The sequence below is a fragment of the Callospermophilus lateralis genome, chromosome 3 (assembly GCF_048772815.1).
Source record: "Callospermophilus lateralis isolate mCalLat2 chromosome 3, mCalLat2.hap1, whole genome shotgun sequence".
In the NCBI taxonomy this organism is placed as follows: Eukaryota; Metazoa; Chordata; class Mammalia; order Rodentia; family Sciuridae; genus Callospermophilus; species Callospermophilus lateralis.
In genome coordinates this window covers 111,013,150-111,040,863 of record NC_135307.1, presented here as the reverse complement: position 1 = coordinate 111,040,863, position 27,714 = coordinate 111,013,150, and the positions used below count along the sequence as shown (strand labels likewise).

The 27,714-nt window shown below is 37.5% G+C and overlaps 1 protein-coding gene across 6 annotated transcripts in view; it reads right to left on the bottom strand.

The window, feature by feature from the left end:
• Nucleotides 1–27,714, bottom strand: part of Map2k5 (mitogen-activated protein kinase kinase 5) — a 236,560-nt gene that overhangs the window by 181,268 nt on the left and 27,578 nt on the right. For 5 of the 6 annotated variants that reach the window (XR_013090774.2, XM_076850990.2, XM_076850991.2 and 2 more), the window contains exons 4-8: nucleotides 23,522–23,591; nucleotides 19,107–19,147; nucleotides 18,119–18,186; nucleotides 10,851–10,899; nucleotides 3,812–3,876 (exon numbers count right to left, since the gene is read on the bottom strand). Coding sequence is in view for 5 of the 6 variants with exons in the window: in XM_076850990.2 (XP_076707105.1) it covers nucleotides 3,812–3,876; nucleotides 10,851–10,899; nucleotides 18,119–18,186; nucleotides 19,107–19,147; nucleotides 23,522–23,591 (293 nt within the window). In the remaining variant the exon portion in view is untranslated. Of the gene's footprint in view, nucleotides 1–1,722; nucleotides 1,792–3,811; nucleotides 3,877–10,850; nucleotides 10,900–18,118; nucleotides 18,187–19,106; nucleotides 19,148–23,521; nucleotides 23,592–27,714 lie in introns of those variants that run through there. The other variant, XM_076850994.2, reaches the window with a different exon arrangement.

The following is a 27,714-nucleotide window of genomic DNA, read 5'->3' as shown; positions in this document are numbered from 1 at the left end:
TGACCAAGTGAAGGTAGAAAACAGAGGGTTTAAACATTTCTTCCATTATTAGTACTACAATTACCAGTAGCTAACATTTAGTAAGTATCAGCCAGTGCTAAAACTTGTATAGATCATCTCATTTAACCTCACAACCTGATAAAATAGATGTTATCATTGTTCTTATTTTTCAGCTGGGAAAATGGAGGAAGGCAACATTATACAACTTGCCCAAGGTCGCAAAGCTTGTTAGGAGCACATGCAGGCTCCAAACTTAGCCCCAAACTTAACCAAAACACATACTATTTTGTCTTTCTCAAAGTTTAAAATTCATTGTGAATTTCTCAGAGAGAAAGAGAACATGTAACTTTCTTCAATTTTTTTTTTGTGGGGGGGTCGGGGGGGGGGGCAAAGGAGCAAAACTTGCAGCACTTTGGAAAACAGGAATAATGAAAATGCACCCATTTCCTTTTCCTGAACTTTCCTCCTTCCTCGGTTTGGGCTTAACTATAGCCTAAGATATTTCTTTTATGATCCATTTAACACAAATTAGTAATCCAAGAAATCCCAATTTAAAATTACCTGCTTAGGTTACTATCGTAATACAGAGAACAGTTCTGTAAGGGACAGCATGGAGAATCTACATTACTATTTGGCTTAAATGATGGAGACAAAAATTTCATATTGCATAACTGTGGAAAACATCTAGACTTAAAGGAAGACAATGTACCAGCTATTAAATAATATACATTGCATTTACACATGACATCACGTCCCTTGAGATTTACAACATCCCATCAAGTGGAGTGAATAAGACTAAAATATTAAACTTTTGCATTGCACTTATTAGCTTAATATACTCTATAAGAAAAAAAATTAAATAGGCCTGTTAGGCAGTTTTGTTACCAATGAGTGGATTTTCCAATATTTTCTTCATCTAGTTTATGTAGCATAGCCTCTAATGTAATCATTTTTGTTTGAAAAACCACAATTTTATAGTCAACACCATTAAGGTAAACTTAGTGTAGGAGAAACTCTATCATAACACATCAAATGGTGTTTTATAAAGACTTTAGTAAAGTGAATTCTCATTTCTTGATGATTACACCACTTCTTTGTGCTGAACTAAAAGCCAGAGACACAAGAACAATAATACAAACTAACACCCAGGCAGAAATGAAGCTCAGTGATTAAGTGAATTATGCAATTGGGCATCTTCATATTCCTCTCCTTTAGGAATCACATAGGCTTTGGGTACAGTGGTGCACACCTATTCTGGGAAGGCTGAGGCAGGAGGATCACTTGAGCCCAGGGGTTTAAAATCAGCCTGGGTGACACAGTGAAACCCAGTCTCAAAGGGCTGGGGCTGTAGCTCAGCAGCAGAGCACTTGCCTAGTGTGTGTATGGCACTGGGTTCGATCCTCAGTACCACATAAAAATAAAATAAAAACACTCTGTCCATCTACAACTACAAAAAAATTTTTAATAAAAGAAACCCAGCCTCAAAACAACAAAACCAGAATCACATAGGCAAAAGGATAAGTAGAATTTCTTCTTTTATGAGAAATCTATTATATAAAGTATTAAAATTATCATAATACTGTTACACACCTTCCATAAGAAACCTATGTCCAACACATTCTTCAACACTTGTATAGAGCATTGGCAATGGTAGGTAAATAAACTCTTAGAACAAGTTGCTAATGTCATCCCAGCATTCTAGTAAATTGAAGAACTTGTGCTAAGAACATGTAAGAGAATGTTCCTGGACATTGGGGGCCTCATGGAAGAAGTTCTCGATATGCTTCTTAGCTAAAAAATAACAATAAAGAAACAAATGGGAATTAATGCTTAATGTACTGAGAGGTAAGAGGAAAGGAGATCTGGAGATGGATGGTGTTGACAGTTGCACAATAATGTGATTGTACTTAATACCACCAAACTGTACACTTAAAAATGGTTAAGATGGGCTGGGGATGTGGCTCAAGTGGTAGCGCGCTCGCTTGGCATGCGTGCGGCCCGGGTTCGATCCTCAGCACCACATACCAACAAAGTTGTTGTGTCCACCGAAAACTAAAAAAATAAATATTGGGATTCATTCTCTCTCTCTCTCTCTCTCTCTCTCTCTCTCTCTCTCTCTCTCTCTCTCTCTCTCTCTTTAAAAAAAAAAAGAAAGAAAGAAATCCAAAGCTACATATTTGGTGCAACAACACAAATAAGAAGTTAGAAGTCCAAATAAATGGTTTTTGTTTCCATTTGAAGTCAATAAAGGGAATCCAAAGGGTTGGTATAAGTCTTTCTTGTTTATTATATCTAGCTATCAGAACAAAAGCATTAAAAAGAAAGGCTGAAGCAGTGAAAGTTGCTCCTTCCAGGGAATTCAACAGAAGCAAATCGGAGCAAATAATAGTTCGTCTTGTTTCCTTTCTAGGAAGCTTTAGAACAGGGTAAAAATTCAGGTCAGATAAGGGTAGGGAGGAGACGACTAAGGTGAAGAGATGTCATACATGTGGTGCTGGGGCTGCCTGGAATGAATGCCAGCATAACCCAGAAGAAGAACAGCCTCAAAACTCAGTAGGGAAGGCCTCCAACACCTTACAGGCAAAGCCCAAAGATGGTATAAGAAATATGTTATGTACGTCACAGTAGAAGGACTTAACTTTCAGACCTACTATTCATTCTTAAAGGACTATATTTGGGAGAAAAAACTCACATCCTGGTTGTACCTAAAGAGGGGGCTAAAGCCTTGGATGGGTAACCAGATCAGATGATTTCAAAGGAGCTTCTAACCTTGAGAAATCAAATTCTATGCCAAGGCCACATTGATACCTGAGGCATATTCTGGGATTTTAGGATGGGACCCTTTGTGACCATAGGGCAGCATCTGTATTCATGTGGTTAATCAGGACTTAAAATTCTAAGAACGTGAGTAACCAATTAGAAAATAAATTAATTATAACTCTGAAATTATATATTATTATTGATATTAAAATATCTCAGGTAAAAACACCATCATAATGTAATGCAGGGTTAGTGTATATATGGAAATCAGCTCTCTAGAGGAAAGCTTTAGTACTCCCTCAGGGTTTTCTTACAGAGTATGGATTTTTTAATTCCTAGTGGAATATTTTTCATACACCATTGCAGACTATTAAGTACCAGATATTACATTATGTAGTTTAAACTTTGCACTACTGCATGAGAAAGACTTCCCTATTGAGAGAACTATTTTTTATGGTTAGCATTTTTTAATATGAAAATGAACACTCCTTTAGGGTAAGATCACCGCTACTGGAATTTGGGAGAGTTTTATAACTTAACATATTCATCAATGTGTGTAGAAATTCTCTCAGGGGAGTAGGGTGAGGAAAGAAGAAAATACAACAGGAAGAAGGCTTTTTAATAACTTATAGTGTCAACATAGGGCAAAGCAGTGGTATTTATAAGGTTTGGCTTCCACTGGGCATAACTGTAAACAGGCAAGGAACAAGCACAGGGTGCGAGCAAGTTAAAAATAATAATAATAACGGTGTTAAAGAGTGAAGGAAAATATGCATTAAACTTCAGGCCAGTTAAAAGTACGCTTGCTAATGGTCGACTATTAACTGCTCACCCAGGAGAGATGCAGACCCAGAAATATTAAAAGGCAATATAAATGCACTTTTCAGGCAATTCCTGAGAAAATACAAGATGCCTTGAAGAATTTTGGAGTCAAATGTGGAAATAAAATCTAAGTACTGGTGGTCATGAAAAAAATTTTTGCCACAGAGTACTTGGATTCCTAGCATTTGGTAAAAGTGGAAAGAAAGTTTAAACAAAATTGACTACTCACTTGTAGACTGTGCCTCCGTTGCCATGACCAAGGGTGTCTCGATACCGTATGTCTTGTTCATTTATCTCCACAAGAAAGAAAGAAAAACAAAAAGGGTGTCATGCTGTGGATGGAAATGTCAAGGAAAAGCAACTCTGGGCCATAAACAACAAGCGGTCTGGGTCATTTCAAGTTCAGCTGCAAGAACGAGAAGATCAATACAACATTTGCTGTCCAATTTATAAAAGACGATACCAAGGGACAAAGTGATGGAAAGTTTAATGACAATTTGTTTGCCTGGGTCATTTCATTAAAGTTTGATAAAAGGTGTCAAAATGGAATGATATAACATAGCTCAAAAGGGTCAGGTCAGAGATACTGATAAGAAAACAGTCTCTAGCCCTGCATAGAACCAGTGCTGAACAGCAATGCACACAACCAAAGTCAAACTTGGGAAGACAGCATATACACACAGGCGCACAGCCAGGCCCATAATCTAATGCATGATGTGTAAATAAATCAGCCCTGAAAACTCCTCAGGTGACCCTATAATTAACATTTAGCAAACTAACTGGATAATGTTTATGATTTTCCTGAGCATAAAGAGCCTTTCTTTGCAAATGATAAATTAGTATACAGCAATAACCGGTAGAAACCATATTATACTGATGGAGAAATGCCAAATCAATGCACTTTTAAATGTACATATACTCAAACATTATAATGCATTAAGGGAAAACACTCAGGCATGTGATTTTTACAAACTACGGTCATTTTTATAATTTGATATACAAAACAGCATGCATATTTTCCAAGACTCCATAAAACCTACTATACCCAAAATATTATTCTCATTTGTATTACAAATAGTAGGTAAATTATGCTAGCACCCACAAAATGTTTCACAGTTTCTGAAGAACCATAAAAGTAACTGTAAATAAGTATTTATCAGATAACTAAGACTAGTCAGCCTTTATTTGAGGCATTCAGTAATTTTTTTATGCATGCTGGTCCAGCTGCCAACTTTATTCACTAAGTAGATTTAATAAAGGTGTTTTTTTTTTTTTCCCCCATACCTAAAGCTTGGAGAAAGTCATTGTAAGCCTTGGGAAAAAAAAAAAAATCAATTTCCAGGGAATTGCACTGCCTTGCATGGGCAGAAAATGGATGGAGTTTTTAATTCAATATCACTTGGAAAAAAATAGTTTACTCTCAGACCATTATTGTAAAGCTTTAAATATTTGCTCTACTCTAAACTTCCACCAACTGAATAAAGCAAGGCATCATTTATCAAGGGAAATTTTTTCTTCTATACATTTCTGAAGTTGAAGCTTCAGAGAGCTGTGATAATTAGGAGTGCAGTGCAAGTAACAGAAACAGCTCCTTTTCCAAGCTGTTTTGCCAATCCTAAAAGAATATCGACAGATTAATGTGTAAAGGCCAATGCAGCACCCAATTTAATTGTAGTACAATGTGATTGATGCAATTTACAATCAGTTAATTACTATATTTAGGGTCAGTGAAAAAATGACAGACAAGTCAGAAAAATTGGCAACTACTTTCCTACTTGAGAAAAACTCTATTTACCACAACCTTTATACTATAAATACAGAAAACAATTTTTTTAATCTGTATAAAAGATGTGGTATAAAGGAAAGAAAAGAAAACCACATTATTATGGACTGAATGTTTTCAAACAGCATGAAGAAATGCAGTACATAAAGTGGACTGAGAAGCTAAACTAGCAGAATTGCTATTTGGTTTACTTTGATCAATGAAGGCACATAAAGAGCAATATCTATTGGCACGTACAAATAGGCTACTAGGCCAATTCTCTAAGAACATTCTCTAGGTAATCTAAACGTGCCTCCAACAATCTAATTTGTACCATTAACTTGCCTAACAAGCTATATTCTCATCATGGCTTGAAAGAAATTTCTAGGAAAGAGAAATATCACTTTCTTGAGTTCACAGATTTTGAATTAGTGTCACCAATACATAAGGGTAAGCAGGATGTAGGTACACAGTACCTAGGTTCTCAGCTCTGGAAGGACCATGGTCTGTGGGCATGTCCTCTCCACTACTACATAGGCAAAGTGGTAGGTATAGCTGTCCCTGAGCACCTGCACTCATTATAATCCCAACATCATAGTCTTTACCACTGATACTAAGCTTAAGAGAAGTGGCCAGGATTCCTAGCACTCCAACCCAAACAGGAGTGGCAGGCATGCAACATCATTAGGGGACAGGCAGGGGAGAGGTAAGGAGGACAGGAGAGGGAAATAGATGAAGTTTGCTGCATGTGTGCATGCATTAGCACTAAGCACTGGGTAAACAAGCTACGAATGGAAAAAATCCAGTCAAATATGGACTCTCTCAGAAAATGGGGAAGGCTGCAAAGGTTGGGTAAAGATAAAAATGGGTTTGAAGAACAAGTTCTAGGATCATTTCACTGTAAAAGACAGTATCCATTTAAAAAATAACATTAGAGACTATGGGATGCTTTAAAGACATACAGGCCTTTGTTTAGCTTATGCATCAACTGCTACTTTTATTGATTTTTCAATATTAAGAAATATCAGACTCTTAATATTTGCTTACTTGAATTTTCTTATTTTTATATATTATATAAATATTTCTCACTTTTTCAAAAGATGGGTTTGGTTTTGTTATTTTGTTTTGAGACAGAGTCTCACTATGTCACCAGGCTAGTTCTGAACTCCTAGGCTCAAGCCACTCCTCTGTCTCACCTCCCAAGTGTGGCACTGTAGGCATGCACCACCCCACAAGGCTTTAAAAAAAAAAATATTAAAGAAAAACTATTTAGAGCAGAACTTGTGAATTGATTATAAAAGCACATTTTGAAAATTTCATATTTGATCAAAATGGGTTACCCTAATTGTTCTTAACTATTAAAAAATTACAGGGTTTAACAAACTGTTAGTAAGAACATTATTTTTCTTAGTTAGATGAGCATATTAAGTCAATTTTTCAAAATAAAGCACAGGAACAGTGCTGATTATGAAATGAAGGTGGGATTTGTAAGTCTATACAGTATAGCATTTAAGTATTGTAGCTGGAATCAAAATCACAGTTTTACAGCATTTTAAGACCATCTGGCACTTCACTTCAGCTCTGTAACGCGTCAATAACGACTAGTCCAGGCTAGCTCTGTCTTTCAGCACACTTCAGTTCCGTGCTGTACATCAGCAGCTTGTCTCAGGTGAGGTATGGGCCACTGGCCCAGAGGAAAGCAAACCATCAAGTAACAGGCACGCACAAGTAAAAAGCAATTTCATTAGCTATATCTGTTTTTTTTTTTTTTAAGGTTTTAAAAATCACATAATCACATAGCTCTTCAAATTGAAAAGAAGTGAAAGAGGGTTTTTTATTATTTAATAAAGATATGTTAAATAGTTTTAAAATGTATTTTAGTTTCCTTGTTTCAACTAAAAAAAAAAAAAAAAAGCAAGAAGCAAAGAATAGGTGTGAGGGAGGTGGAGGAGAAAACCACTGAGAGTTACGATTTCTATAAAATTCCTAGGTGTGAAAGCACATGACCAAGGAAATGACTGCCAGGGTCTCTGCTGAGAGGCTGCCACCCAAGGCAGTCAGGCTGTGTGTATGTGTGGGCACAGGTGGGCACAGTGTAGTTAGGACTTAGACACTGTCTCATTTATGTTTCAGTCTTCATGTGGGGTCTAAGATAAACCATGAGAAATCTCAGAGTTTTGTATACTAGTAATGATTCTGTTTTAAACCTGATTTAGGGTAGATATCTATTCCTCCCTCTTTTCTCCTAAACTCAAAAAAGAATTTTTTCTAAAGGTATTTGAAGTTCTCAAAATAGCAGCCAAAGATGCAGCAGGACCAAAATCAGTTCTAGACCTGTTACTTCATAAAACATTCATACTTGATTTATCAGAAACGGGAAAAAATATTCTCACCCTCTCCCACAGACGCTAAAACACAAAAAGAGGCAAAACCACACTAGAGATGCAAAGGTCCTAGACACATATCCTTGAGGAGCTGTGCACTTTTAAAATCCTTTAAATTGACCCTTTGGGCTATTTCTAATCAGTTTAAACCCAGGACCAATGTTAAACAGATGATGCCACCCTGAACCTGGTGAGAAAATACTCGCAGAACACAGCAGTGAGGCTGACTTACAGCCTCAATAAAGCATGCCAAAATTACCTTTTGATTTATTTTTTGAGTTGGAAAAACAGAATCCTCTATTACAAAGTGTGAACAGGAAAACAATATCTTCATTCCAAAGACTAAATGTTAAACTCTTAAATCAGTGCTTGATTAAATATATTAATGAAATTAATGGGAAAAATGAAATGGAATTCAATTATGGATTAGCAAAGAAAGCGTTCTTTGTTTATTGTCTGCCTATATTAGGAAGAATCAGTACCTATCGCTTATAAATCATTAAAATAAAAATGCTCAATTAATCCTTATTTTATATGTAAAGGTCTAACAGAAACTCGTCCTATCACTAGACCTTTGCTTCACAAATCGAAGCAATAATGGTTTCAGAAAGCAGTCACACTCTATGAGCAGACAATTGGAGAGATTTAGTAAATCCCACTTTATAGAGCAGAGACTAATCGGAAAACACAAGCCAGTCAAATGTTTCTTATGAACTGTTGACACTATATCAATGCTGAATCAATTGGTGGCATTTACTCTGAGTGACAGAAAAGAAATAAATATTTATATCACATAACCTATATCAATGAACCCAGGCAGAAAGCTATTTCTAACCTGTCAATATTTGATTATCTTGAAGAATCATGTCCCTTTCTTTTAATGATTAATATGAATTCCTTATTAAATCTAAGTGGAGGCCAGTGGAAAGGCAAATCATTATTAATGCTTGAGAGCATAAACCACTAAAATAAAAAACTACGCTCAAGTGTTAAAGTATCGTTAAATGTGACTTACATCTTCCATATCAAGTGGTGTCAGCGCTCAGCCCAGAAATTTATTGATGCCCACGCTGCACGTTACCTCGCTGAAGTGCAATCTCACCCATGGTTTAGTTAATCTGTAGCACCAACAGGAATCAGTAGGAGATATTTTGAAAACTTCCAAAGGTGGAGTGTTTTTAGTTTTTGAATGAAAGTAACTTAAGAAAAGCTTATCCTTAAAATAAATAAAATGCCAGACTATTTAATTGGGGTTTAGCACATCCCCAAGGGAAAGAGATGAACAATCTTTAAGTGTCAAAAATCACTGCCATGACCATCTCCCACCACAGAGAATCTCATAGCTGAGACCACTAAGATGTGTATGGTACTAGGATTTGTTGTCAAAACATTGGGAACATTTCAGAATGCTTATTTTTTGCAGTGGAAATCAATTGTTTTTCATTTTTGAAAGAGGAATCTATGACAGGTTATTTTCCATTGCCTGGGTTGAACAAATGTAGTTAAAGCTTCTTAATTTATGTCAATTTTGAAATATATTTTCCAGCTGAAGAACACAAGTGACTGCTACATAAATTACAATTAGTAACTAGAATGCAAGCATGGTGAAGATACATAAATATCCTAGGTTCAATGTTTCTAGTTAGGTTTTATTTCAATAGTTAGGTTTTATTTCATACAGGTTCTGCACACATCCCAAGCACTGGGGCGACCTCATTCTAAACAAATTTTTTGCTCTTAAAGGCAAAATTATTAGGTAAATACTATCTAAAATTTGAGGGCAGGAGATAAAGCTTTATTTATTTATTTATTTATTTATTTATTTATTTTTCCTGCTCTGGGCTCAATCCCCAGAAGGAAAAATAAATAAATAAATAAAAAATCTATCTAAAGCTTTGAGACCACCAAGATTATACATACATATAATGCTAGATTCTCCTCAGCTGCTTGCAAGATGTTTAAGGACAGGAGTTCACACACACTGGATGACAACCAGCTGTCAGAAGCCAATCAACTTAATTTTCTCTAACTGTATTCAAGGGATGATATGCTAAGTAAGAAAGGCTTCCAGAAGCACTACCATACAGCCACCGTTTTAAAGCACACGCATCTATCAGACCACAATGTTACAGGTGATATTAAAGGACAAGCATGAGGACCCAGCTTTGTCTTCCTGACATGCTCCACTACAAGTACTTGATTCATGAAATGCCAATGAGGCTTGGAGAGGTCAGCGTGTGAAGGCACTGAATAAGCATCTGAGATAATTAAGATTTCAGCCTTCGAAACATGGACGGGAAGTGAACAGCAGTTAAGAAAATCAATAAGAGTCTTTTATTTGCAGTGACACAGATGTCTCAGTCAATACAGCCTAATAGGCAGGCTTGATCGCAATGGACAGGCGCCTGCCTGCAAGGCTATCAGAGGGCTTCCACTATAACAAACATTAAAACGCATTTATGTTGCTATTGAAGAATCGAGGACCCTGTAGGTAGCGTAATTTACCAGTGTATGTTTAAAAGCACTATACTATATCAAATGTGTCCATTTACTTGAATCAAAATTAGTGAGAAATAACTGGCCTGCAGGCCCGTTTGTCCTCACTGGCTGGATTAGGTCACTCAGTTTCACATGGCCATCATCTAGGCAAACCAAGGTTTCCAGAAGCTCAGGGATTTTCTGTGCCAAAGGTCTGATGTCCTGCTGCTCTCCTAAAATCAGTGTTAGTTTCAGGACAAAAGGAGCTAAGGTTAAAAAAAAAAAAAAAAAGTACCAGTTTTTCATTTTCTCCCCCAAGATAATGAAAGAAACAGCTGCCTCAGAATGCAGGACCATTTCAACAACCCATGGGTTGACACACTTGTTCAGAACTGATTAACTTTTTTAAAACTGAGATGGCAGCAGGGTGTGTGCATGGTACTTCAATCTGCTGGGAGTGAAACCCATTAGCACAGTTTGAAAAACGTGCTGCAAATTGTTCTGCCAATCAAATTAAACCATGTCATTCATTTATGACAAGAAGAAAGTCACAGGTTCTTTACTGTTCAATAAGTTTACGGATAAAAACTGTACAGTAATAAGCTACTATTACTTGAAAAGCTTCATATTTACATAATACCTACCTGCCCAGTGGCTAATATTTTTTTCAGTTCAGCAGAAGACTTCTTCAAGCTGAAAAGGAAAGACATAATTAGTTGAGATCACCAACACCTTTGAACACTACTGAAAATTCCAGACGAAAATACACCTTTGCTTTTAGGTATAGACACAGACTATACTTTTCTCTGTGTAAGATTTTTTTTTTTCCAGAGTGATGGCTGAATATAAAAGTTACCAACGAGGTGAATGAAATCTCATTAATAATCTAAGCAATAAAGAAGCCTACAGTCAAGAGGAAGCTACAATATTTAATGGATAACTGCAGTGATATTTTGGATATTAGTTCCGCTGCCTTTGGGTAGCCTTTCAGTAGCAATTTTATGTGGACACTGTCGTCTGGTAAGCACAAAGTACCTAACAATGCACTCTAAGAATGTTCACAGTAAACACAGGTTACAGAACTTCAAAAAATAAAATAGAAAATAAGTCCTGGTCTTTTAGTACAGTTAAGAATTACAACTCAACTCCTGGGAAGTCAATGTACAGTAGAAATAAATCCTGGTTTTCAACAGTTGCATGATCTGGGATAAGCTACTCATCCTCTCTGAACTTTAATTTTCTCTTTCTATAAAATGGAAAAAATATCAACTTTATTGAGTAAACAGGAAAATTAAATATCACAAAATAGCACTGTATCTTATACATAGTCAATATATTTTTATGAATAAAACCAATAAATTGTAGCTGCCTCCTCTGCTTTTCTATAGACACGAGACTCAGCTCCAGTGTTATTTAGGGAATGTTAAGATGTTCTCTGGACATATATGGTTATCTGCTATACCTTGGATCTTAATGTACCCTAAAGGCTTAGTGAGAAGAGGTAAGGCCTAGTGAGAAGTTTTAGGTCACTGGGGGCATGCTGGAGGGAATTGTGGGATGCTGGTGTCTCCCTCTTTTTCACACACATACTCTCTCTATGTTTGCTTCTACACTACTATGAGGTAAGCAGCTTCACCCCTACATGCTCCACCATGATGTGCTGCCTCACCACAGGTACAAAAGCAATGGGAACAATCAACCAAAGACTGAAACCTCCAAAATAAACTTGTCTTGATGGTCTCAGGTATTTGCCACAGCAACAGAAACCTAATACACTATTAAAAATGTATGTGGATGAGGTTAGCAAAAGACCGTCTTAAGAAAGAGGGGTGGCCAAAGGAAGGTTCTTCCAACTCTATCATGAATTACACCTGTACATGTCCACCCAACCAATAGAGTGGTGTTCAAAATGGCATCAATGTTCTATTTTTTTTTTAAGATATATTTTTTAGTTGTAATTTGGACACAATACCTCTATTTTTTTATTTATGTTTATGTGGTGCTGAGGATCGAACTCAGGGCCCCGCACATGCTAGGCAAGCACTCTACCGCTGAGCTACAACCCCAGCCCCTCAATGTTCTATTTTTTAAAAACTTTTTTTAGTTGTAGATGAACACAATACCTTTATTTTATTTTTATGTGGTGCTGAGGATCTAACCCAGTGCTTTCCACATGTGAGGTGAGCACTTTACCACTAAGCTACAACCCCAGCCCTCAATGTTCTATTTGACATTAAAATCTTCCTAACTCTATTCTTAATTATGCAGTCTAACCCTCTACCTATCTACCAGATTAACTCTCTCCCTGTGTGAGTCATTGGTGTAGTCATCTTTCTTCCTACCCCAAGATGGGGAGCTCCCTGAGAACACAGACCACGTCTCATTCTATCTATTCCATTCCCTCCTCATCCTCAAAGTGAGCTGATACAAGCAAGATGTTCAGTAAATGGTGGTTGTTGCTCTGGTTGTTACTATATTTGGCAGTAGTTGTAGAAACACAGTAAAACATAAAGATCTTAAAAACATCAGAAAGCAAGAGGACTCAGGACCTAATACAAAATACACATGCATCATTTAGTATCTTCAATATATTACATTTGAGAAAATCTCAGACTTCAAGTTTTTCAATTGCCAAGTTATAACTATTTTTCTCTCTAAAGACTTCTTAAACTTCTATGACCCAACACAGACCACGGAACCTCCGTCCTCACTTTCATAGGTTTCAGAAGACATGTTCTCATTCTAGATGTTAATAATGTCCCCCCAAGTCTAAGAATCCATGTACTAAAGTGGCACTTAAGAGACCAAAGCCAAAACATATACCAAAAAGCAAACAACTGCATATAATCAGCCCAATTAACAAAATAACAACAGCAGGTCCCATTTACCAAATGATGTCCAAAGCCCAGAACTGTGTTGAATGCTATTACTTATTATCCTAAATTAATCCTCACAATAACTACACCTTTGAGGATGTAGATATTATTCCTAATTTAAAGATGCAACTAAGGTAGAGGCCTAGCTCAAAGTCAACCCGCCCCTCTCCTGCCCACACATACAAAAAGAAAAAAAAAAAAAAAAACCTTTTATTCTGGGAAATATTTAAATACAAGTATTCCCATAAATGACTCCCAATTTGATAGTTTCAATTATTGTAAAGACACAAATAACCAAACAAAGCCTAGGTAATGTTTCTCCACAGATATTCAATTATGTCATAAACTTGAAATAATAACATTTTGATTCACTGCATTTACAAAATGCCTTTCATCCAAGAAACAAAATGTGATGCCTTAATACAGCTTCATCAATCTTGTTAACACCAGAGGTAGATAGATGGAAAGTTTAATCATCCTAACTTTACAAAAGAAAAAAGCCAAGTTGTTTAGGAAAAGCCTTGCCTTGGCAGTTGGGACTTGAATTCAGTAAATATGACCCAGCAACACCACATGAATTAGAAGGCTTAGTATAATAAACAGTTTAATAAACAACAATGAAAAGAACAATTCATGCTTTGAGAGCAACATAAGAAAACCCTGATTTCATTCAATATGCCAATATCTGGGTACCAACTTAGTCTGGTAAAAAAAATCTCTGTGGGGCTGAGGCTGCATGTTTAGCATTATGAGGCCACGGGTTCAGCTCCAACTGCCATCCCCCCGCAAACCAAAAACATTTTGTATCCTGGAAATTACTTTGTGTATCACTTTATTTATGATTTCATACATCTGTATGGCCAGAGTGACTTGAGCTTTTTAAAAAATCACTTTTTTAAAAATCATTTTAAAATTTAAATGTCATACATTGTAACCTGGGCATGACACTGAAGAGAGACACTGAGATATCCAAAGAATAAAAAGGTAAAGAATCAGAAAAGCAAATGAGTTGGGAGAATTAAATCCAGAGGTGACATTTAAAGGCAATGTAAGCACATATAGTCATTCATCCACTCACTCCACCATGATTAATTATCTCCTATGTGCCACACATCATGCCAAGAATTGGGACTTCAATAATGGATATGCTATAGTCACAGTGCTTGGTACAGAGCTGTTGGGGGGACAGAGGTGATTATACTGCCATGGGCTCACTGATGCAGTAAAGGGAAGCTATAGGAATTATAGGAATCTACAGAAGGGGTATTTGGTGTAGACTGGGAGGTAGGTGGTAATCATAAACAGCTTTCAAAAGAAGAAAATTTGGTCCACAAAGACAACTAAGGTCAGCCAGATTGAAGGAGACGGTGGTTACAAAAACAAAAAAAGGGGGGAGGGGGACAAGAGAGGCAGAAACAGATGTGCAGGTCCACTGGTCAGAGGAAACTGATCCATTCAGGTACCTCGTGTTCATCAGCAAAGCTGGAGTGAACAGAGCATCTGGACCTATTGGGCCACTGCTCACCACCAGTGGCAGTCATGCTTCATTCTGAAAGCATGAAGAACAGTAAAGGACTTAAAAGTAGGGAATGATGGTTCACAGCTGGCCCTCAGTGCTATGGTTTGGACTTGGTTCATCCCACAAGAGTCCATGAGTTAGAGGCTTGGTCCTTAGTGAGACAGTGTTGGGGAGGTAGACCATTAAAAGGTGGGGCCTAGTGAGAGTTCTCAGGTCAACTGAGTGTGTGCCCTCAAAAGGGACTGTGGGATCAGGGTCTCTCTCTGGCTTCCTGTATCAAGATGTGATTACTCAGGCTGGGCTGTAGCTCAGTGGCAGAGCGCTTGCCTAGAATGTGTGAGGCACTGGGTTTGAGTCTTAGCACCACATAAAAATACATAAAGAAAGGTATTGTGTCCATCTACAACTAAAAAAAGAAAACCAAAAAATAAAAAGATGTGATTACTCACTCCTACATACCTCTAACTCCTGTAATCAACCATGAGGTGAAACAGCCAAGAAGAAATCCTTATGAGAACTGTGCCATGTCATTGGGACTTGCAGCCTTCAAAATTGAACTAAATAAACCTCTTAACTTTATAAAATTAGACTGCCTCAGCTATTTCATTACAGTGATGAAAAGTTAACTAATATAATTAGCAAAACCACTCCAGCTATGGGGTGGAGGACAGCCTGAGATGGGGTGGAGGACAGCCTGAGATGGGGCAAAGCTGGAAGTAAGGAGCCTCGGGAGGCTGTGTGGTGCTCTAGCCTGAAGCACCTGAGCCACAGCGGGGACACAGGCTAGCAGACAAATGCAGAGCTGCTCAGAAGGGAGGCCAGGGAGCAGTGAAGGATGACTGGCAGGTTATCCAGAGTCAGCAATGGGGGGAGAGAATTTACTGAGACTGGAAGTCTAGGACAAGAAGTGTATTTGTAGGAAAGACAACCGGAAAAACTATCACCTCCAAGAGGGAACGGCTACGTTTTGAAATCTCAACTAGATTTTTACAAGTTTGTACTGATGGGAGACATGTTCCAGCTCACAAAAAAACGAACCTTCTAAGAAGTAGATAAATGAAAGCAGAAGGGGCTTCTTGGGCCAATGAAGTGGATTCCTGTCACAGGGATGTTCAGAAGAGGTTGGATGGCTACCTGGTTAGGAGAGGGGCATGCATCAAAGCACAGCAGGAGTAGGTGGTGCTTCTCCTATTCCTCTGCACCACAGGCTGAGGATCTGACAGGACCAGCCATGTCACACTGCTGCCAAAAACCCTCTACAGGCTCACAGAGCATGAGAGCAAAGGTTGAACACCACTGGCCTTCCAGGCCTTGCATGCCTCACACTTGTCCACAGCCTTATCTCCTATCACTCCTGCTGCTCTCCCCGTCTGCTCGCCCTGGCCCAACAAGTGCCCCTCCCTGTGCTCCAGCTGAACTGGTCTACTCACGTACGTGCTGGGCTTCCTCCCCACTTTGGGGCCTTGCTTATGCTCTTCACTCTATCTGAAAAGCCCTTCTCTGCATGTTGACATACCTAGGTCCTTCTCACCCTTCAATCTAGATGGAAACATCACTCTCCCCAGAAAGCCTTCCCCGGGTACCCAGTCTACATCTCAGCACATCTCCGTCTAGTCTTCTCGCTCTTTGTATCTGCTTATTCCCTGCACAACACTAACTATAAGGCGTAAATGTATGTATACTTTTGTTTTATCTATATACCCATGAGATGGTGGACTCAGTGGATAAGGACCACACTGTGTTCCTAATGCATAGGATAGCACCTACTGAATAAAGAATTCAATACATACCCATTGACTAGTTATCAACCTGAAGCATAGAATGTGGCCAACCTAGGGTGGCATATTAAAGTCACCTGTAGGACTTTTTCAAATAGCATTCTTTCCCTAACAAGAATCACTACTGAAGCAAATTATTATTACTATTTGTGAGGCTATCATCTCTCTCCTAAGTTAAAATGCCACAGACAAAAAGGCTGAGGAATACTAGGCTATCAAGTGGCCTCCGAACCATGGAATATTGTCCAACCCAACAGGTGGAATATTGTCCAACCCAATATTCTGTGAATACACATGATAATTTTTGAACCACCAAGCTAATTCTCACACTTGTTAAAATAAATGTGAGAAAACAGAAAAGTTATCCTGCTTCTCTGTCTTGCCATCTTTTCAACTTCATTTTGCTTGATGAAACCTGACTTAAAACATTATGAACACTCTGTTCTACCTCAGGGCTCACAGTTAGTCTGTGGATAGCACCTTTCCTGAAAGCAGTGGTAACAATAAAATGCCTTGTCTTCTCAGAGCTGCATGAACCTGGTGGCCCTCTGCCTCCGTGCCTCAACTCTGCAGGGCCATGGCTCACAGGGCCAGCGTGCAGAAAGAAGCTGCAAAGCACCATTGGCAGGGCCTATCCCTCTGGGGAGAACTAAAACACCTGCCAGTGTCACCACAATGAAGATGGTCCTCTGGGGAATCCCAGGCTAACTGTACTATAAGACGGAATAAACTGTTTAAGCTACATGTCACAGCAGGGAAGCTGGTGGTAGATACACTGACACCATAATGAAGTGATTTTGGAGGAAAGGACAGGTAAATAAAGCAGGAGTCAGAGGATGAACTTAAATCACAGCAGTACACCCCCTGGGCCAGAGAATCCAGACTGGGTGAAAGGGTAGCAAGAGGCAGAGAAGGGAAAGCAGAAGCCTGAACACACCTCAGCCAGGAAAGGGCTGTGTGCACTGGCTGAGGCCCCAGAACCAGGGTTTCCAGCTCAACGTTGGCTTTCCAGTCACCAAGGTGAAGCCACACATGTGCAGTAATCACCTTCAGGGTATCACCCTCCAATATAGCAACATGATGTCTACTGCCTGAACAACTAAATGCACAACCAAAATTAAGCATGTCACTCCTTCTGAGGCCCATGACAGTCTGGCAGTGAGTTCTCAGGCTTGTGAGAAGGACACTTTGAAAAGGCTTGTGTCTTACATCTGACCCAGTATGGGGCAATGTTAGTATGAATTCCCAAAAATGATCTTCCTGCTATACAGTTGTGATCTCCCTTAGGACGAAAGACATGACCAGTGAGCGACACAACTGGTCACATCAAATCTTATCACCTCTCCCTGCTTCTTTCTGATGAAGATGCCATTGATAACCACACTGCCAGAAGATGGGCAGGCAAGAAAAAATTAATAAGCATTATGCCATCTACAAATTAGACCTTCAAGACATGAAATAGGCACTGAATTTTCTGTATAATTCGGAAACTGACAGAAAATCATCCCACAAACCAAAATTAATCATCTAACATGTCTAATTTCATCATCTTTCTATTTGAAGTCCTTTCTCTTAAGCCAATATGGAGCTAGGATTATCTGGCCAGACAAATTTCTTTCTGGCCACAGACACATTTTTGTTTTACAGGAAAGAGGTACCATCCCACAAGCCTCTTCCCCAGACTACCCCCAACTTCACAGATAATCACAGGTGGACATGCTTCAATTGCCCACTCTCACCTATTGCTTGGAAGTGAATCTGAGATTGCGGGGCTGGTGTGTTGAGAGGGTCCGGCCCGGGTGTTAACCTATAAGTAAAGAAAGAATCTTGATCAGTTTTGTGTTCTGGGGACACAGTTCTAATTAACCTATAATTTGCCACAAATTTCTCATTTCACTATGAAGGTTAATTAGCTTGTTGCTAGACAGACCCACGGTTGGAATCTATTCCATATATAGGTTACAGAACTTTACAGTCTGTATATTACATAATCCTCTATTCCTACCATTATTCAAATACTTACACAGGGCTGCAAAAGGAGAGACAAAAACAGGGAAAAATCAGTTCACCACCTAGAACACATTTAAAAATATATACTCAAAGAAGTACAATGAAGACACATCCATGGGTTAGTAGTGAACCTGCTGGTATCACCTCCCTGCTCTATAAGCGTACACTGGAAACTGTTTCTTATTCACCAAAAAAAAAAAAAAAAAAAAAAAATGAGGCCCAAGCAATTAATTATGAAACACTTGAGCCTAATAAAATAGCCAGCTTTTAGATGAGAAGCCTTCAGCAGAATTCCAAAATTCAAAATACACAGAACAATGAAAAGACATTAACTAGATATGTGTTTCTAGCATAAATATGTCAAGAGAAGGGGGTGTTCTGTGTGCAATATGCTTGAATGCTTAATCAATCACTGAAATGAAGCTTATATTCTCACTTCAGTAAAGAGACCAGTGTCCAGTTTCAAGAAACTGGCCAAGAAAACAATTCCAAATAATTAAAAACACAGCACCAAAACCCCAATATCCAAATATATATACATGCTGAGCAAATACTACAGATGAATCCCCCTCCAACTCCCATTAAAAAAAAAAAAAAAGAAAAAAAGAATCGCTTGTCAGAGCTTGAGAAAGTGCAGTTTTATTTGACATTTCAATAAGTGGAACACAGCATTACAAATCCATCTAACTTTACTGAAACAATTATTGAAATTCGTACCTTCAGGCCATGTATGTTCCGTTCCCCAGGAGGCTTGCAGGCTGAAACAGTAATTGACTAAATTGTAGAACACATCAGGGCCATTTACAAATTTGCTCAAAATGAATCGTTTAAAAAGAAATGAGGGTGACACCAAAATTAGCAGAGAGAAATGATTGAAAAGTGGCTTCCAAGACCCAAAGTGGGAATTATGAACCAGGGTTTTAACTTGCAGGAGTGAGCATTTATAAATGCAAAGAGCTTTCTGACACCACCTCATATAAATTCCAATTTCTGCTTAAAACATAAAAATCAAGTTAACTGAGCTAAAATGATTATATTCCTTTCATAATTCAAATTTCTGTAATCTTTCACTCTATTGAGAGTAAATCTGTTATCACTTAGACTACTTTGAAAATAGCTAAGTTTTTTAAATTTTTGTTTTGTTTTTGGAAGGGGAGTAGGAGAGAATCTTTTAATGCCAAAAGATAGCTAGAGACTCTGAGATGGAATATTTAAGTTTGAACACTACTTTATACAGCCATAAACAGTTGGAAAATACAGATATGTAATTAATTTTATTACATTTCTTGCAAGTCTTGACACCTGCTAATATTTAGGACTAAAAATTTAAAAACTCAAAATAATATTAATTTTCTGACACCATCTTGAGATAGAAGTTACCACTTTTCCAATGCTTCTTTATCAAATGTTAAAAACACAAAAGCTTCCTGTCCATGCTATGAACTGCTTCCATTTGAAAACTAAGGAGCCCTATAAAGGGGCTGTCAATTTTGATTGATTGTTTGGGGAAGGATGAATTTGATATTTTTTTTTTTTGCTCCTTTCAATGTATATGTATTTTTCCTCTGTTTCTGACAACAAATAGAGCTACTTAATAATAAGAAGATGTGGTAATAATTACAAAGCTTGAGTTGCTTTCATTTTGTGTACTTCAAGTAAATTCAAATTTACTATCTTATTTTCCTAGAAAACAAGCTAAACCATAATAAAGGTTTTTTCTTATCTTTCTAAAATACATTCAAATTAAGACTCCAAATCTTATTTCCTTAAAACGGAAATTAACTTTTGGAACAAAACAATAGTCATATACATTTGATGCCTAGTCTTTGAAGGACCATCAGTACTTCCTAAGATAATACTTCAAAACATTTCCGCTGAAGTAACCAGAACATTTCATAAATTTCATTTAGTACAAGAAAGTGGCAGAAGAAGGATGAGAGCCAGGCTTCAACTCTTAACTCTAACCTTAACGTTTGCTTTGCTTCTTCTCAATTGCTTTCCCCAATCTTTATGATCGAAAATCTAAGCAGCATTCAAAAAATCCAGGGAGGCAGAAGTTACTGCAATGCTAGTGAATATTCATATTTATTAATATATCTAACACATCTTTTAACTGTGGGAAAGAGTTGGTCATGAGCTGAAAATTACAATCCAAGGTAACTGGAACGAAGAGAGCATATTTCTAGAACAGAATCATTTTCTCCTGTCCTTCCAATTTGTTCAGTCTAAAGATTCTTTTTTTAAATTTTTCTCCTGGTTTTGGGGATTGAACCCAAGGGCACTCTAACACTGAGCTATATCTTCAGCCCTCTATTTTGTACTTTGAGAAAGGGTCTTGCTAAGTTGCTGAGGTTCTCAATAAGTTTAAGTCTGATCTTGAACTTGCAATCCCCTTGCCTTAGCCTCCTGAGTCACTGGGATTACATGTATGAGCCACCTCACCTGGTCAATTTCTTTTTAACTTGGGGCCTAATCATAAAATCTAAGATCTGAGGATCTCCAATGAACCAGGTAATATGCCTAATATTTCTATGTTCTTATTGTATACATTTCATAATCTCATCTACTTACATGTGACATGGCATAGACAGGTAGAAAAAAGCAAAAAAATACAAGAAAATAGTGTTATAATACAGCATACAAAAAATAGAGATGGGAAGCTGGGTTTCATGTTCTGAAACTTAATCTCTCCCTCTAAGTTCTCATGTTTTGAAGTCTCTCCATTTGACCTGGAGAGGCTATATTTAATTGTTTCTTACAGTCTAGTATGTTTTGTGCTGGAACTCCATGTGATACTAACATCTCACATTTTCTTCCTTTCAGTATCCTCTCCTTACATTATACTCTTCTCTCCACCTTTATACCAAACCCTCTGAACTACCCTCATGCATGCATAATAGTATTTTAATTGATGTGTCTTTCCACTTTAAGCAAATCATAGTTATAAAATTCTTACTCCAAGGGTGTGTTAACCACTTACAAGCTGTATAACTCTGAAGTTACTTAACATCTCTGAACCTTAACAATTCATCCATACACTAGAAACAATAATACCTAGGAGGTACGTATTATTGTCTGAGGGAGAAACAGAATTGACACATAGGGCAACATTAGTGCCTGAATAAAACAGATATCTATAAATGGTTGTTACTACCACAGGAGGGGTACAATGGTATGAACAGTGAAACTAACAAGACTTCTCATAAGATGAAAGAAAACAAATTGAGCTTGAGAAGATTTCAGATGAAGAAAAGTATATATTACAATGAAAAGAAAAACAGCTGAGTGTGGTGGCACATGCTGATAATCCTAGCACCTTGGAGGCTGAGGCAGGAAGATCACAAGGTCAAAGTCAACCTCAACAATCTAACAAAGCCCTAACCAACTTAGCAAAACCCTGTCTCAAAATAAAAAATAAAGCTGGGCACAATGGTGCACGCCTGTAATCTCAGTGGCTTGGGAGGCTGAGGCAGGAGGATTGCAAGTTCAAAGCCAGCCTCAGCAACTGTGAAGCGCTAAGCAACTCAGGGAGACCCTGTCTCTAAATAAAATACAAAAAAGGCTGGGGATGTGGCTCAGACCCTGAGTTCAACCCCATACCCCTAAATAAATAAATAAATAAATAAATGGGGCTGGGGATGTGGCTCAGTGGTTAAGTACTCCTGGGTTCAGTCTCTAGTACCAAAAGAAAATGAAAGAAAAACAGAGCCTATAGCATTGGAACTATAATTCTCCAGGTTACTGTACTTAGTTTGCTATAACAGAGCTCCGAAGCAATTAATGGAAATTCCCAGTTTGTTGAAAAAAACAAAACCCAGTCCTTGTTGAGAAACAATTTTGAAAGGTACCCAAATTCTCCACTAAGAATATTAAGAAATAATGCCCATCTTGTTAGTAGGCTAATACACAGAAATGGCAACATTTCTCTCTCTTTTCCTTGTTTTGGTAATTAGTCTTCAAGTACAACAGAATTGAATTAATCATAATCATTGTTTCGGACTTTATTGGTCTTAAATGGTCCAATTTTATTTACTTCCTTAGCACTTTAGTAAGTGACTACTAATAACAAAACAAGTACTCCTGATCCTGCTGCCCACACAAACACTGGCAGCACAGTGTTACCCTTGAACCCAGATCTTCTCAGGGACTGGCCATGCTAGCTGCCTTCAGAGACTTTATCACTGCAAATAGGAGCCTACTGGTTAATTGAGCCATTCAAACTTCAGAGAGTTACAGGTAATGAAAGTCTAGAATGTTTAATTGGAAAACTCATACCATGATTATTTGTACAGTATTAGTTAACGAAGGTAAGTTTAACTTTTAATTATTTCAATTAAGTTATTTCTAGAGGAGTTACTTAGAGAATTTCCTTATCTGTTCCATTAGTTAGAAAACATGGATTCCAAGTGGGGCAATGTATGACAGGTAAAAGACTTAATGGTTTATATAATTAAACTGCTCTTCTTCACAATTATTCAAATTTTGAGGGAACTTCATACACAGTTGAATGATCGTATCTGATGCAAGGCTAGTGCTGACAAACCTAAAAGGGAATTATTTCTTCCAGGAGATTCACTGAGACTCACTCTCATCAGCTCTTATTTCTGGCAACTTGACAATACAATTTCCATTTGAGAAAATTTTCTATTATTTAGAAAATACCTCCTCCCAAAACCAAGCACCAAACATTCCACCCACATTTTTCTCCTAATAAATAAACACAAATCACATCTGCACATCTTAGCTGCCACACTAGCCGAAGGCTTCTTCCTCAATAGCAGTTGTGGCCACCATTGTGAGCCACGATTTATAAATATCCAGAGTGAAAGTCATTCATTTGCCTTGGTTTAGAAACCATGCAGACCCCCAAAGAGTTCTTTAAGCGAATGTAAGTACGTACTTCAAAAACAAAAAACAATCTAGTTAGTTTAATTTACTCTAGTAAATTAGATATTTTATCTGCTATAACTATAATATAGCCTGCAATCCCCACGATAATGAATACTTCTTTTGTTTTTTCAAATTAAGAGCTAAACATCATGTTATGTGCATTTAAACCTTTGGAAAACATAACTGTTGATGAAACAGTTTACTGAAATAATCATTGTTGATTAGAATTTGTTCAACATTACCTCTTGGAAATATCTGCAGAGGCTCTATTAACTGTCCATTTACTTGCTGTTCCATTACTGTGGAATAATACTGCAAAGAGATTATAGAAAGAGATTACTCAGTAATGTATGAATACTGGAACAGACACTTAGGGGTTATTTAACTCATATTACTGTTGCAGACTGTTGATATACACATATCAGCCTTGAGAATACTTTCCCCCTTTCTGTGTACTGAAATGACTACAGTGAATCTATTCAGGACCGAAAGTCCAGTACAGCGCTATCCACTAAACTGCCATTTACTTTTACAAGTCTTAAGACTACATATTAGTTTTTGGTTTAAGAAATATTTTAATGAAATATATTTAAAATGACACAAAAAGCCTTTTAATGGAAATTTCTCAAATTGCCTGTTGTCCTTTTCCCTTGGATTCTGGAAGGCAAAATGACAAAGTTTCACCTCTGGCTTTGATGTACTAGCTAGTTAATCAAACAGTACGCATAATTGAGTGTAAAACCTACAGATAGTGAAAAATCTAAGTCACAGGGACTGTGGACCATCAAGCAAGATATGACTCATCCAAAGAATAATAGGATTAATATGATAAAAGCGAGTCTAGTTTCATAATGTGTTAGCTTTATAAACACTTTAGAATAAACCGAATTTCACTGTAAAATTATGGTGCTAAGTAAAACACAAATCCTTCATAAACACAAATCATTTAAGTAGTTTTATACTGGGCCTGATTCCCATTTCCTTGATATGCTAGTTGGTGCACACATGCCTACCTAACTCAGGGATGGCTTCTGTGTTCTCACTTATCTTAATGCTGGACAAACAGCAAAATCATGTTCTCAATGGAAAAATAGCAACGATGAAAACCACTGATTTTGTGCTTTGAGGGGCTGTAAAAAGAACTCTTTCATCCTTGCTATTTCTATACTTAAAACATATTATTTGCACAACTTCAAGAAACATATTCCTTGATTGTCATCATTTGCTGACATTCTAAAAAAGTTTCTATTTAGAAGACATACATAGGGCTGGGGATATAGCTTGGATGGTAAAGTGCTTGTCTCACACACATGAGGCCCTGGGTTTGATCCCCAGCATCACACATACACACACACACACACACACACACACACACACACACAAAAGAAGACATATATATATCTTCCTATTTCTTTTATGAACATTAAAAAAACCAAGGTTTTTTTCCTTAGGAATAAAGGAGAGTCATAAAATTCTACATCATCTTGGGAATTATAAGTTAATAAGTCTATGCCTTTTGCCACAGCAACAAATAAGGTAAGGGTGGATTTTTTATATCTGTGGACTGACATGAGTGTCCCCTGCTCGGCAAGGCTTTCAAACCATAAAGGAATGTGATCCTTTCCTTCTATGGAACTAAAAACTTATATACATACAGCGTAAAGACATGCAACACTTTCTACGAATACCCACTAAGGCAATGTCTTTCAGGAGACTCTGTTCATCAAAACCACAGAAATACAGCACTCGCCATTACTCAAATAGTGATGACAAGTAAGTGAAATATCAATCATGTTAGCTGTCAACCTTTTGGGACAGCAATAACTGTTAACAAGTAGTCTGGAAAAATTGTCCGAAAATGACTTGTCCTCGGCACACAAGTATTTGAGGTTTCCATGGAAAATTAAGATGCCAGTGGCTATTTGGAACATTGCTCAGGTATTCTTTTTAATGGGAAATTTGCCGGTTATTGATCCACAGCATGTACCCCCTTGCTTCTGGAAGGCTGCAAGCAACTTTCCAATCAGTGGCTGTCAAAAAAATTACTGCCTTTTTATACTGATACAAGACAACAGCAGTGGTGGTGTTCTCCTATTGTTAATGCTCTTCTTTAATTAACTGCTATGTACAATAGGTTAGTAATTCCAGTTACTATTTCATCACCATCCTGGAAATAAAAAAAAAATCAAATATCCTTATGCTTTATCTAACAAATTAATTATAGACTTGTCTGAAACTGGTGCTTGGGGTCAAGTTTGAAAACAAATAACCTCAAATGTAAAAGGTCAGAATAGGTGCAATGCATTTTTTTCCTACTATAAAACCTTGCATGCATGAAATTGACCTGTTTTCCAGCTTTATTTATTTATCTCACAAAACAAATAAATAAAAATGGTTTCCTTTCATTTTAGGTCTGTGCAGACCTAACTAGCAAATAACATGTACTTTCATAGCCACTGTGAGAATTTTTAAGCAATCTATGATTAACATAATCTTTGTAATATGATTTGTAGTATGATTAACCTTATCATGGTTATGATATTTTATATGCTACTTACCAATTTACCTAGAGCAGTTAGTTCCCCACCCCCTTCTTTTTTACAACCTTTCCAAATCCAAGTCTATTTCCTTGCTCCTGCTGACATATTGGGTTCAGTCTGTGTTTGAATGAATGAGAAATCTTGCAATCCACAGAGCAAATTCACCATAAAGGACACACCATGAAGTATGGCAACCAAACCCACAGTGTGGACTCACTGCACACAGCTGACCTCTGACAGGCAGGTCTGATGAGGGACAGGTGAACACCAAGAAGGTACCAGGCCTCAGAGCTCAGGCCACTGCAGATGCAGCGTTCCCTATGGAACAAGTATAAAATGTGGCACATGCATGGTACATTTCAGCATACAGCAGTCCCACCAGACCACAGGGCCTTGCTGCCCAGTAAGATGAGCAAGGCACTTGGCAGAGTGAGAGGGTTCACTCCCAGCAGTCACAGCACTAGCTGAATCCTAGCACATGATCCCAGAGAAGCAACAGCTGTAAGTGAAGATGAGGTCTACCCAGAGGACTGCTGTAAGACTCACATGAGAACAAAAGACATCAACTAATAAACTGCAAAGCGAGCCATTTTCAGATCTTGATTCTCTCTCCATGTCTTTTTAGTATACTCTTTAAGGGGATTCTCTCCAATTTGATTTTAAATAGTGATAAGAATAATCAGTGATGACAAAGGCAAGGCTTCTACTAGCCAGAAACAAAAGAGAAAACAAACATAACAAAAAAACAAAACCCCTAAAACTTATACACCAAGATACATGGCTTGAACAGAAAAGTGACAAAACGACCAGCAACAGTAACAAGGCCACAACTTGAAGTTATACCAACAACTTCTTTATCTTAACCTCTATAATCCTGCCTTGGTTTTTATTACCCCAAGACAAAGCTCTGCACACAGTAGGTGCTCAATAAATATTTACTGATTGAAATGGGGTTAAATCCTGATTTTGTCACTCATTAACTTGTGTAACCTTCTGCAGTCATTTAACCTTACTGAACAACCTTAGTTTTCTTCAAATGGGCATAAAAATATCTACCCTGTCACAAAGAATTATTATGTGACTCAAAAATTAAACTGAAAGTAATAGAATTAAAAAGCACCTTAAACCATAATGAAATATTAGTTAGAAATGAAAAAGTGAACCTCTAACAGTGAAGCAATATTAAGCACAGTACTTTCCATCTTAGACCTGTTGTAGCATTCAAAAATGCAAACATATGTGTACAAAGTACAGAATGTTGTGCTCAAACTGAATATATGAGCAGCAGTTCTAAAATGTGTCTTCTGCTACTATGCCTTGCATAATCTGTCACATGTAGTAATTGCAGCAATAATCAATAAGCTAACTGGGTAAAAGATTAATCAGTTTTGCGGTTGCTAATGGAATCTCCAGTACCAGGCTCATATTAGTTTCAGAGTCCCTCTGAGATGTTCTTCAAAATCCTTAAGCAATTTTAATAAGGATGTGACAAAGTTTAGCATAGTTATCCAAAAATCTAATTAATTTCAAACAGAAGGCCAGATTCAACAAGGGGATAACAAGAACAATTTTTGGCTTTGTTTTTGTTTGAGAGTTTATCAGATAGTGTTCCTATTTGTTATGAACCTAATTCTAATTATAACAGTACAATTCAATCAATAATTAAATTTTTTTTCTTCATGGAAATCTGCTGCATAAAAAACCTGAGTTCCAAAACAACACAGTTTAATTTTACAAGGCATAAGTTCTTTATTAAGAAAGAAGAGGGCTGGGGACATGGCTCAGTGGTAGAGTGCTAGCCCCCCATGCTGAGGCCTGGATTCCAAACCCAACCCTACAGAGAGATGAAGGCAAAGATAAACAACTCTCACCCACTGAACAGCTGTGTGTTAGGC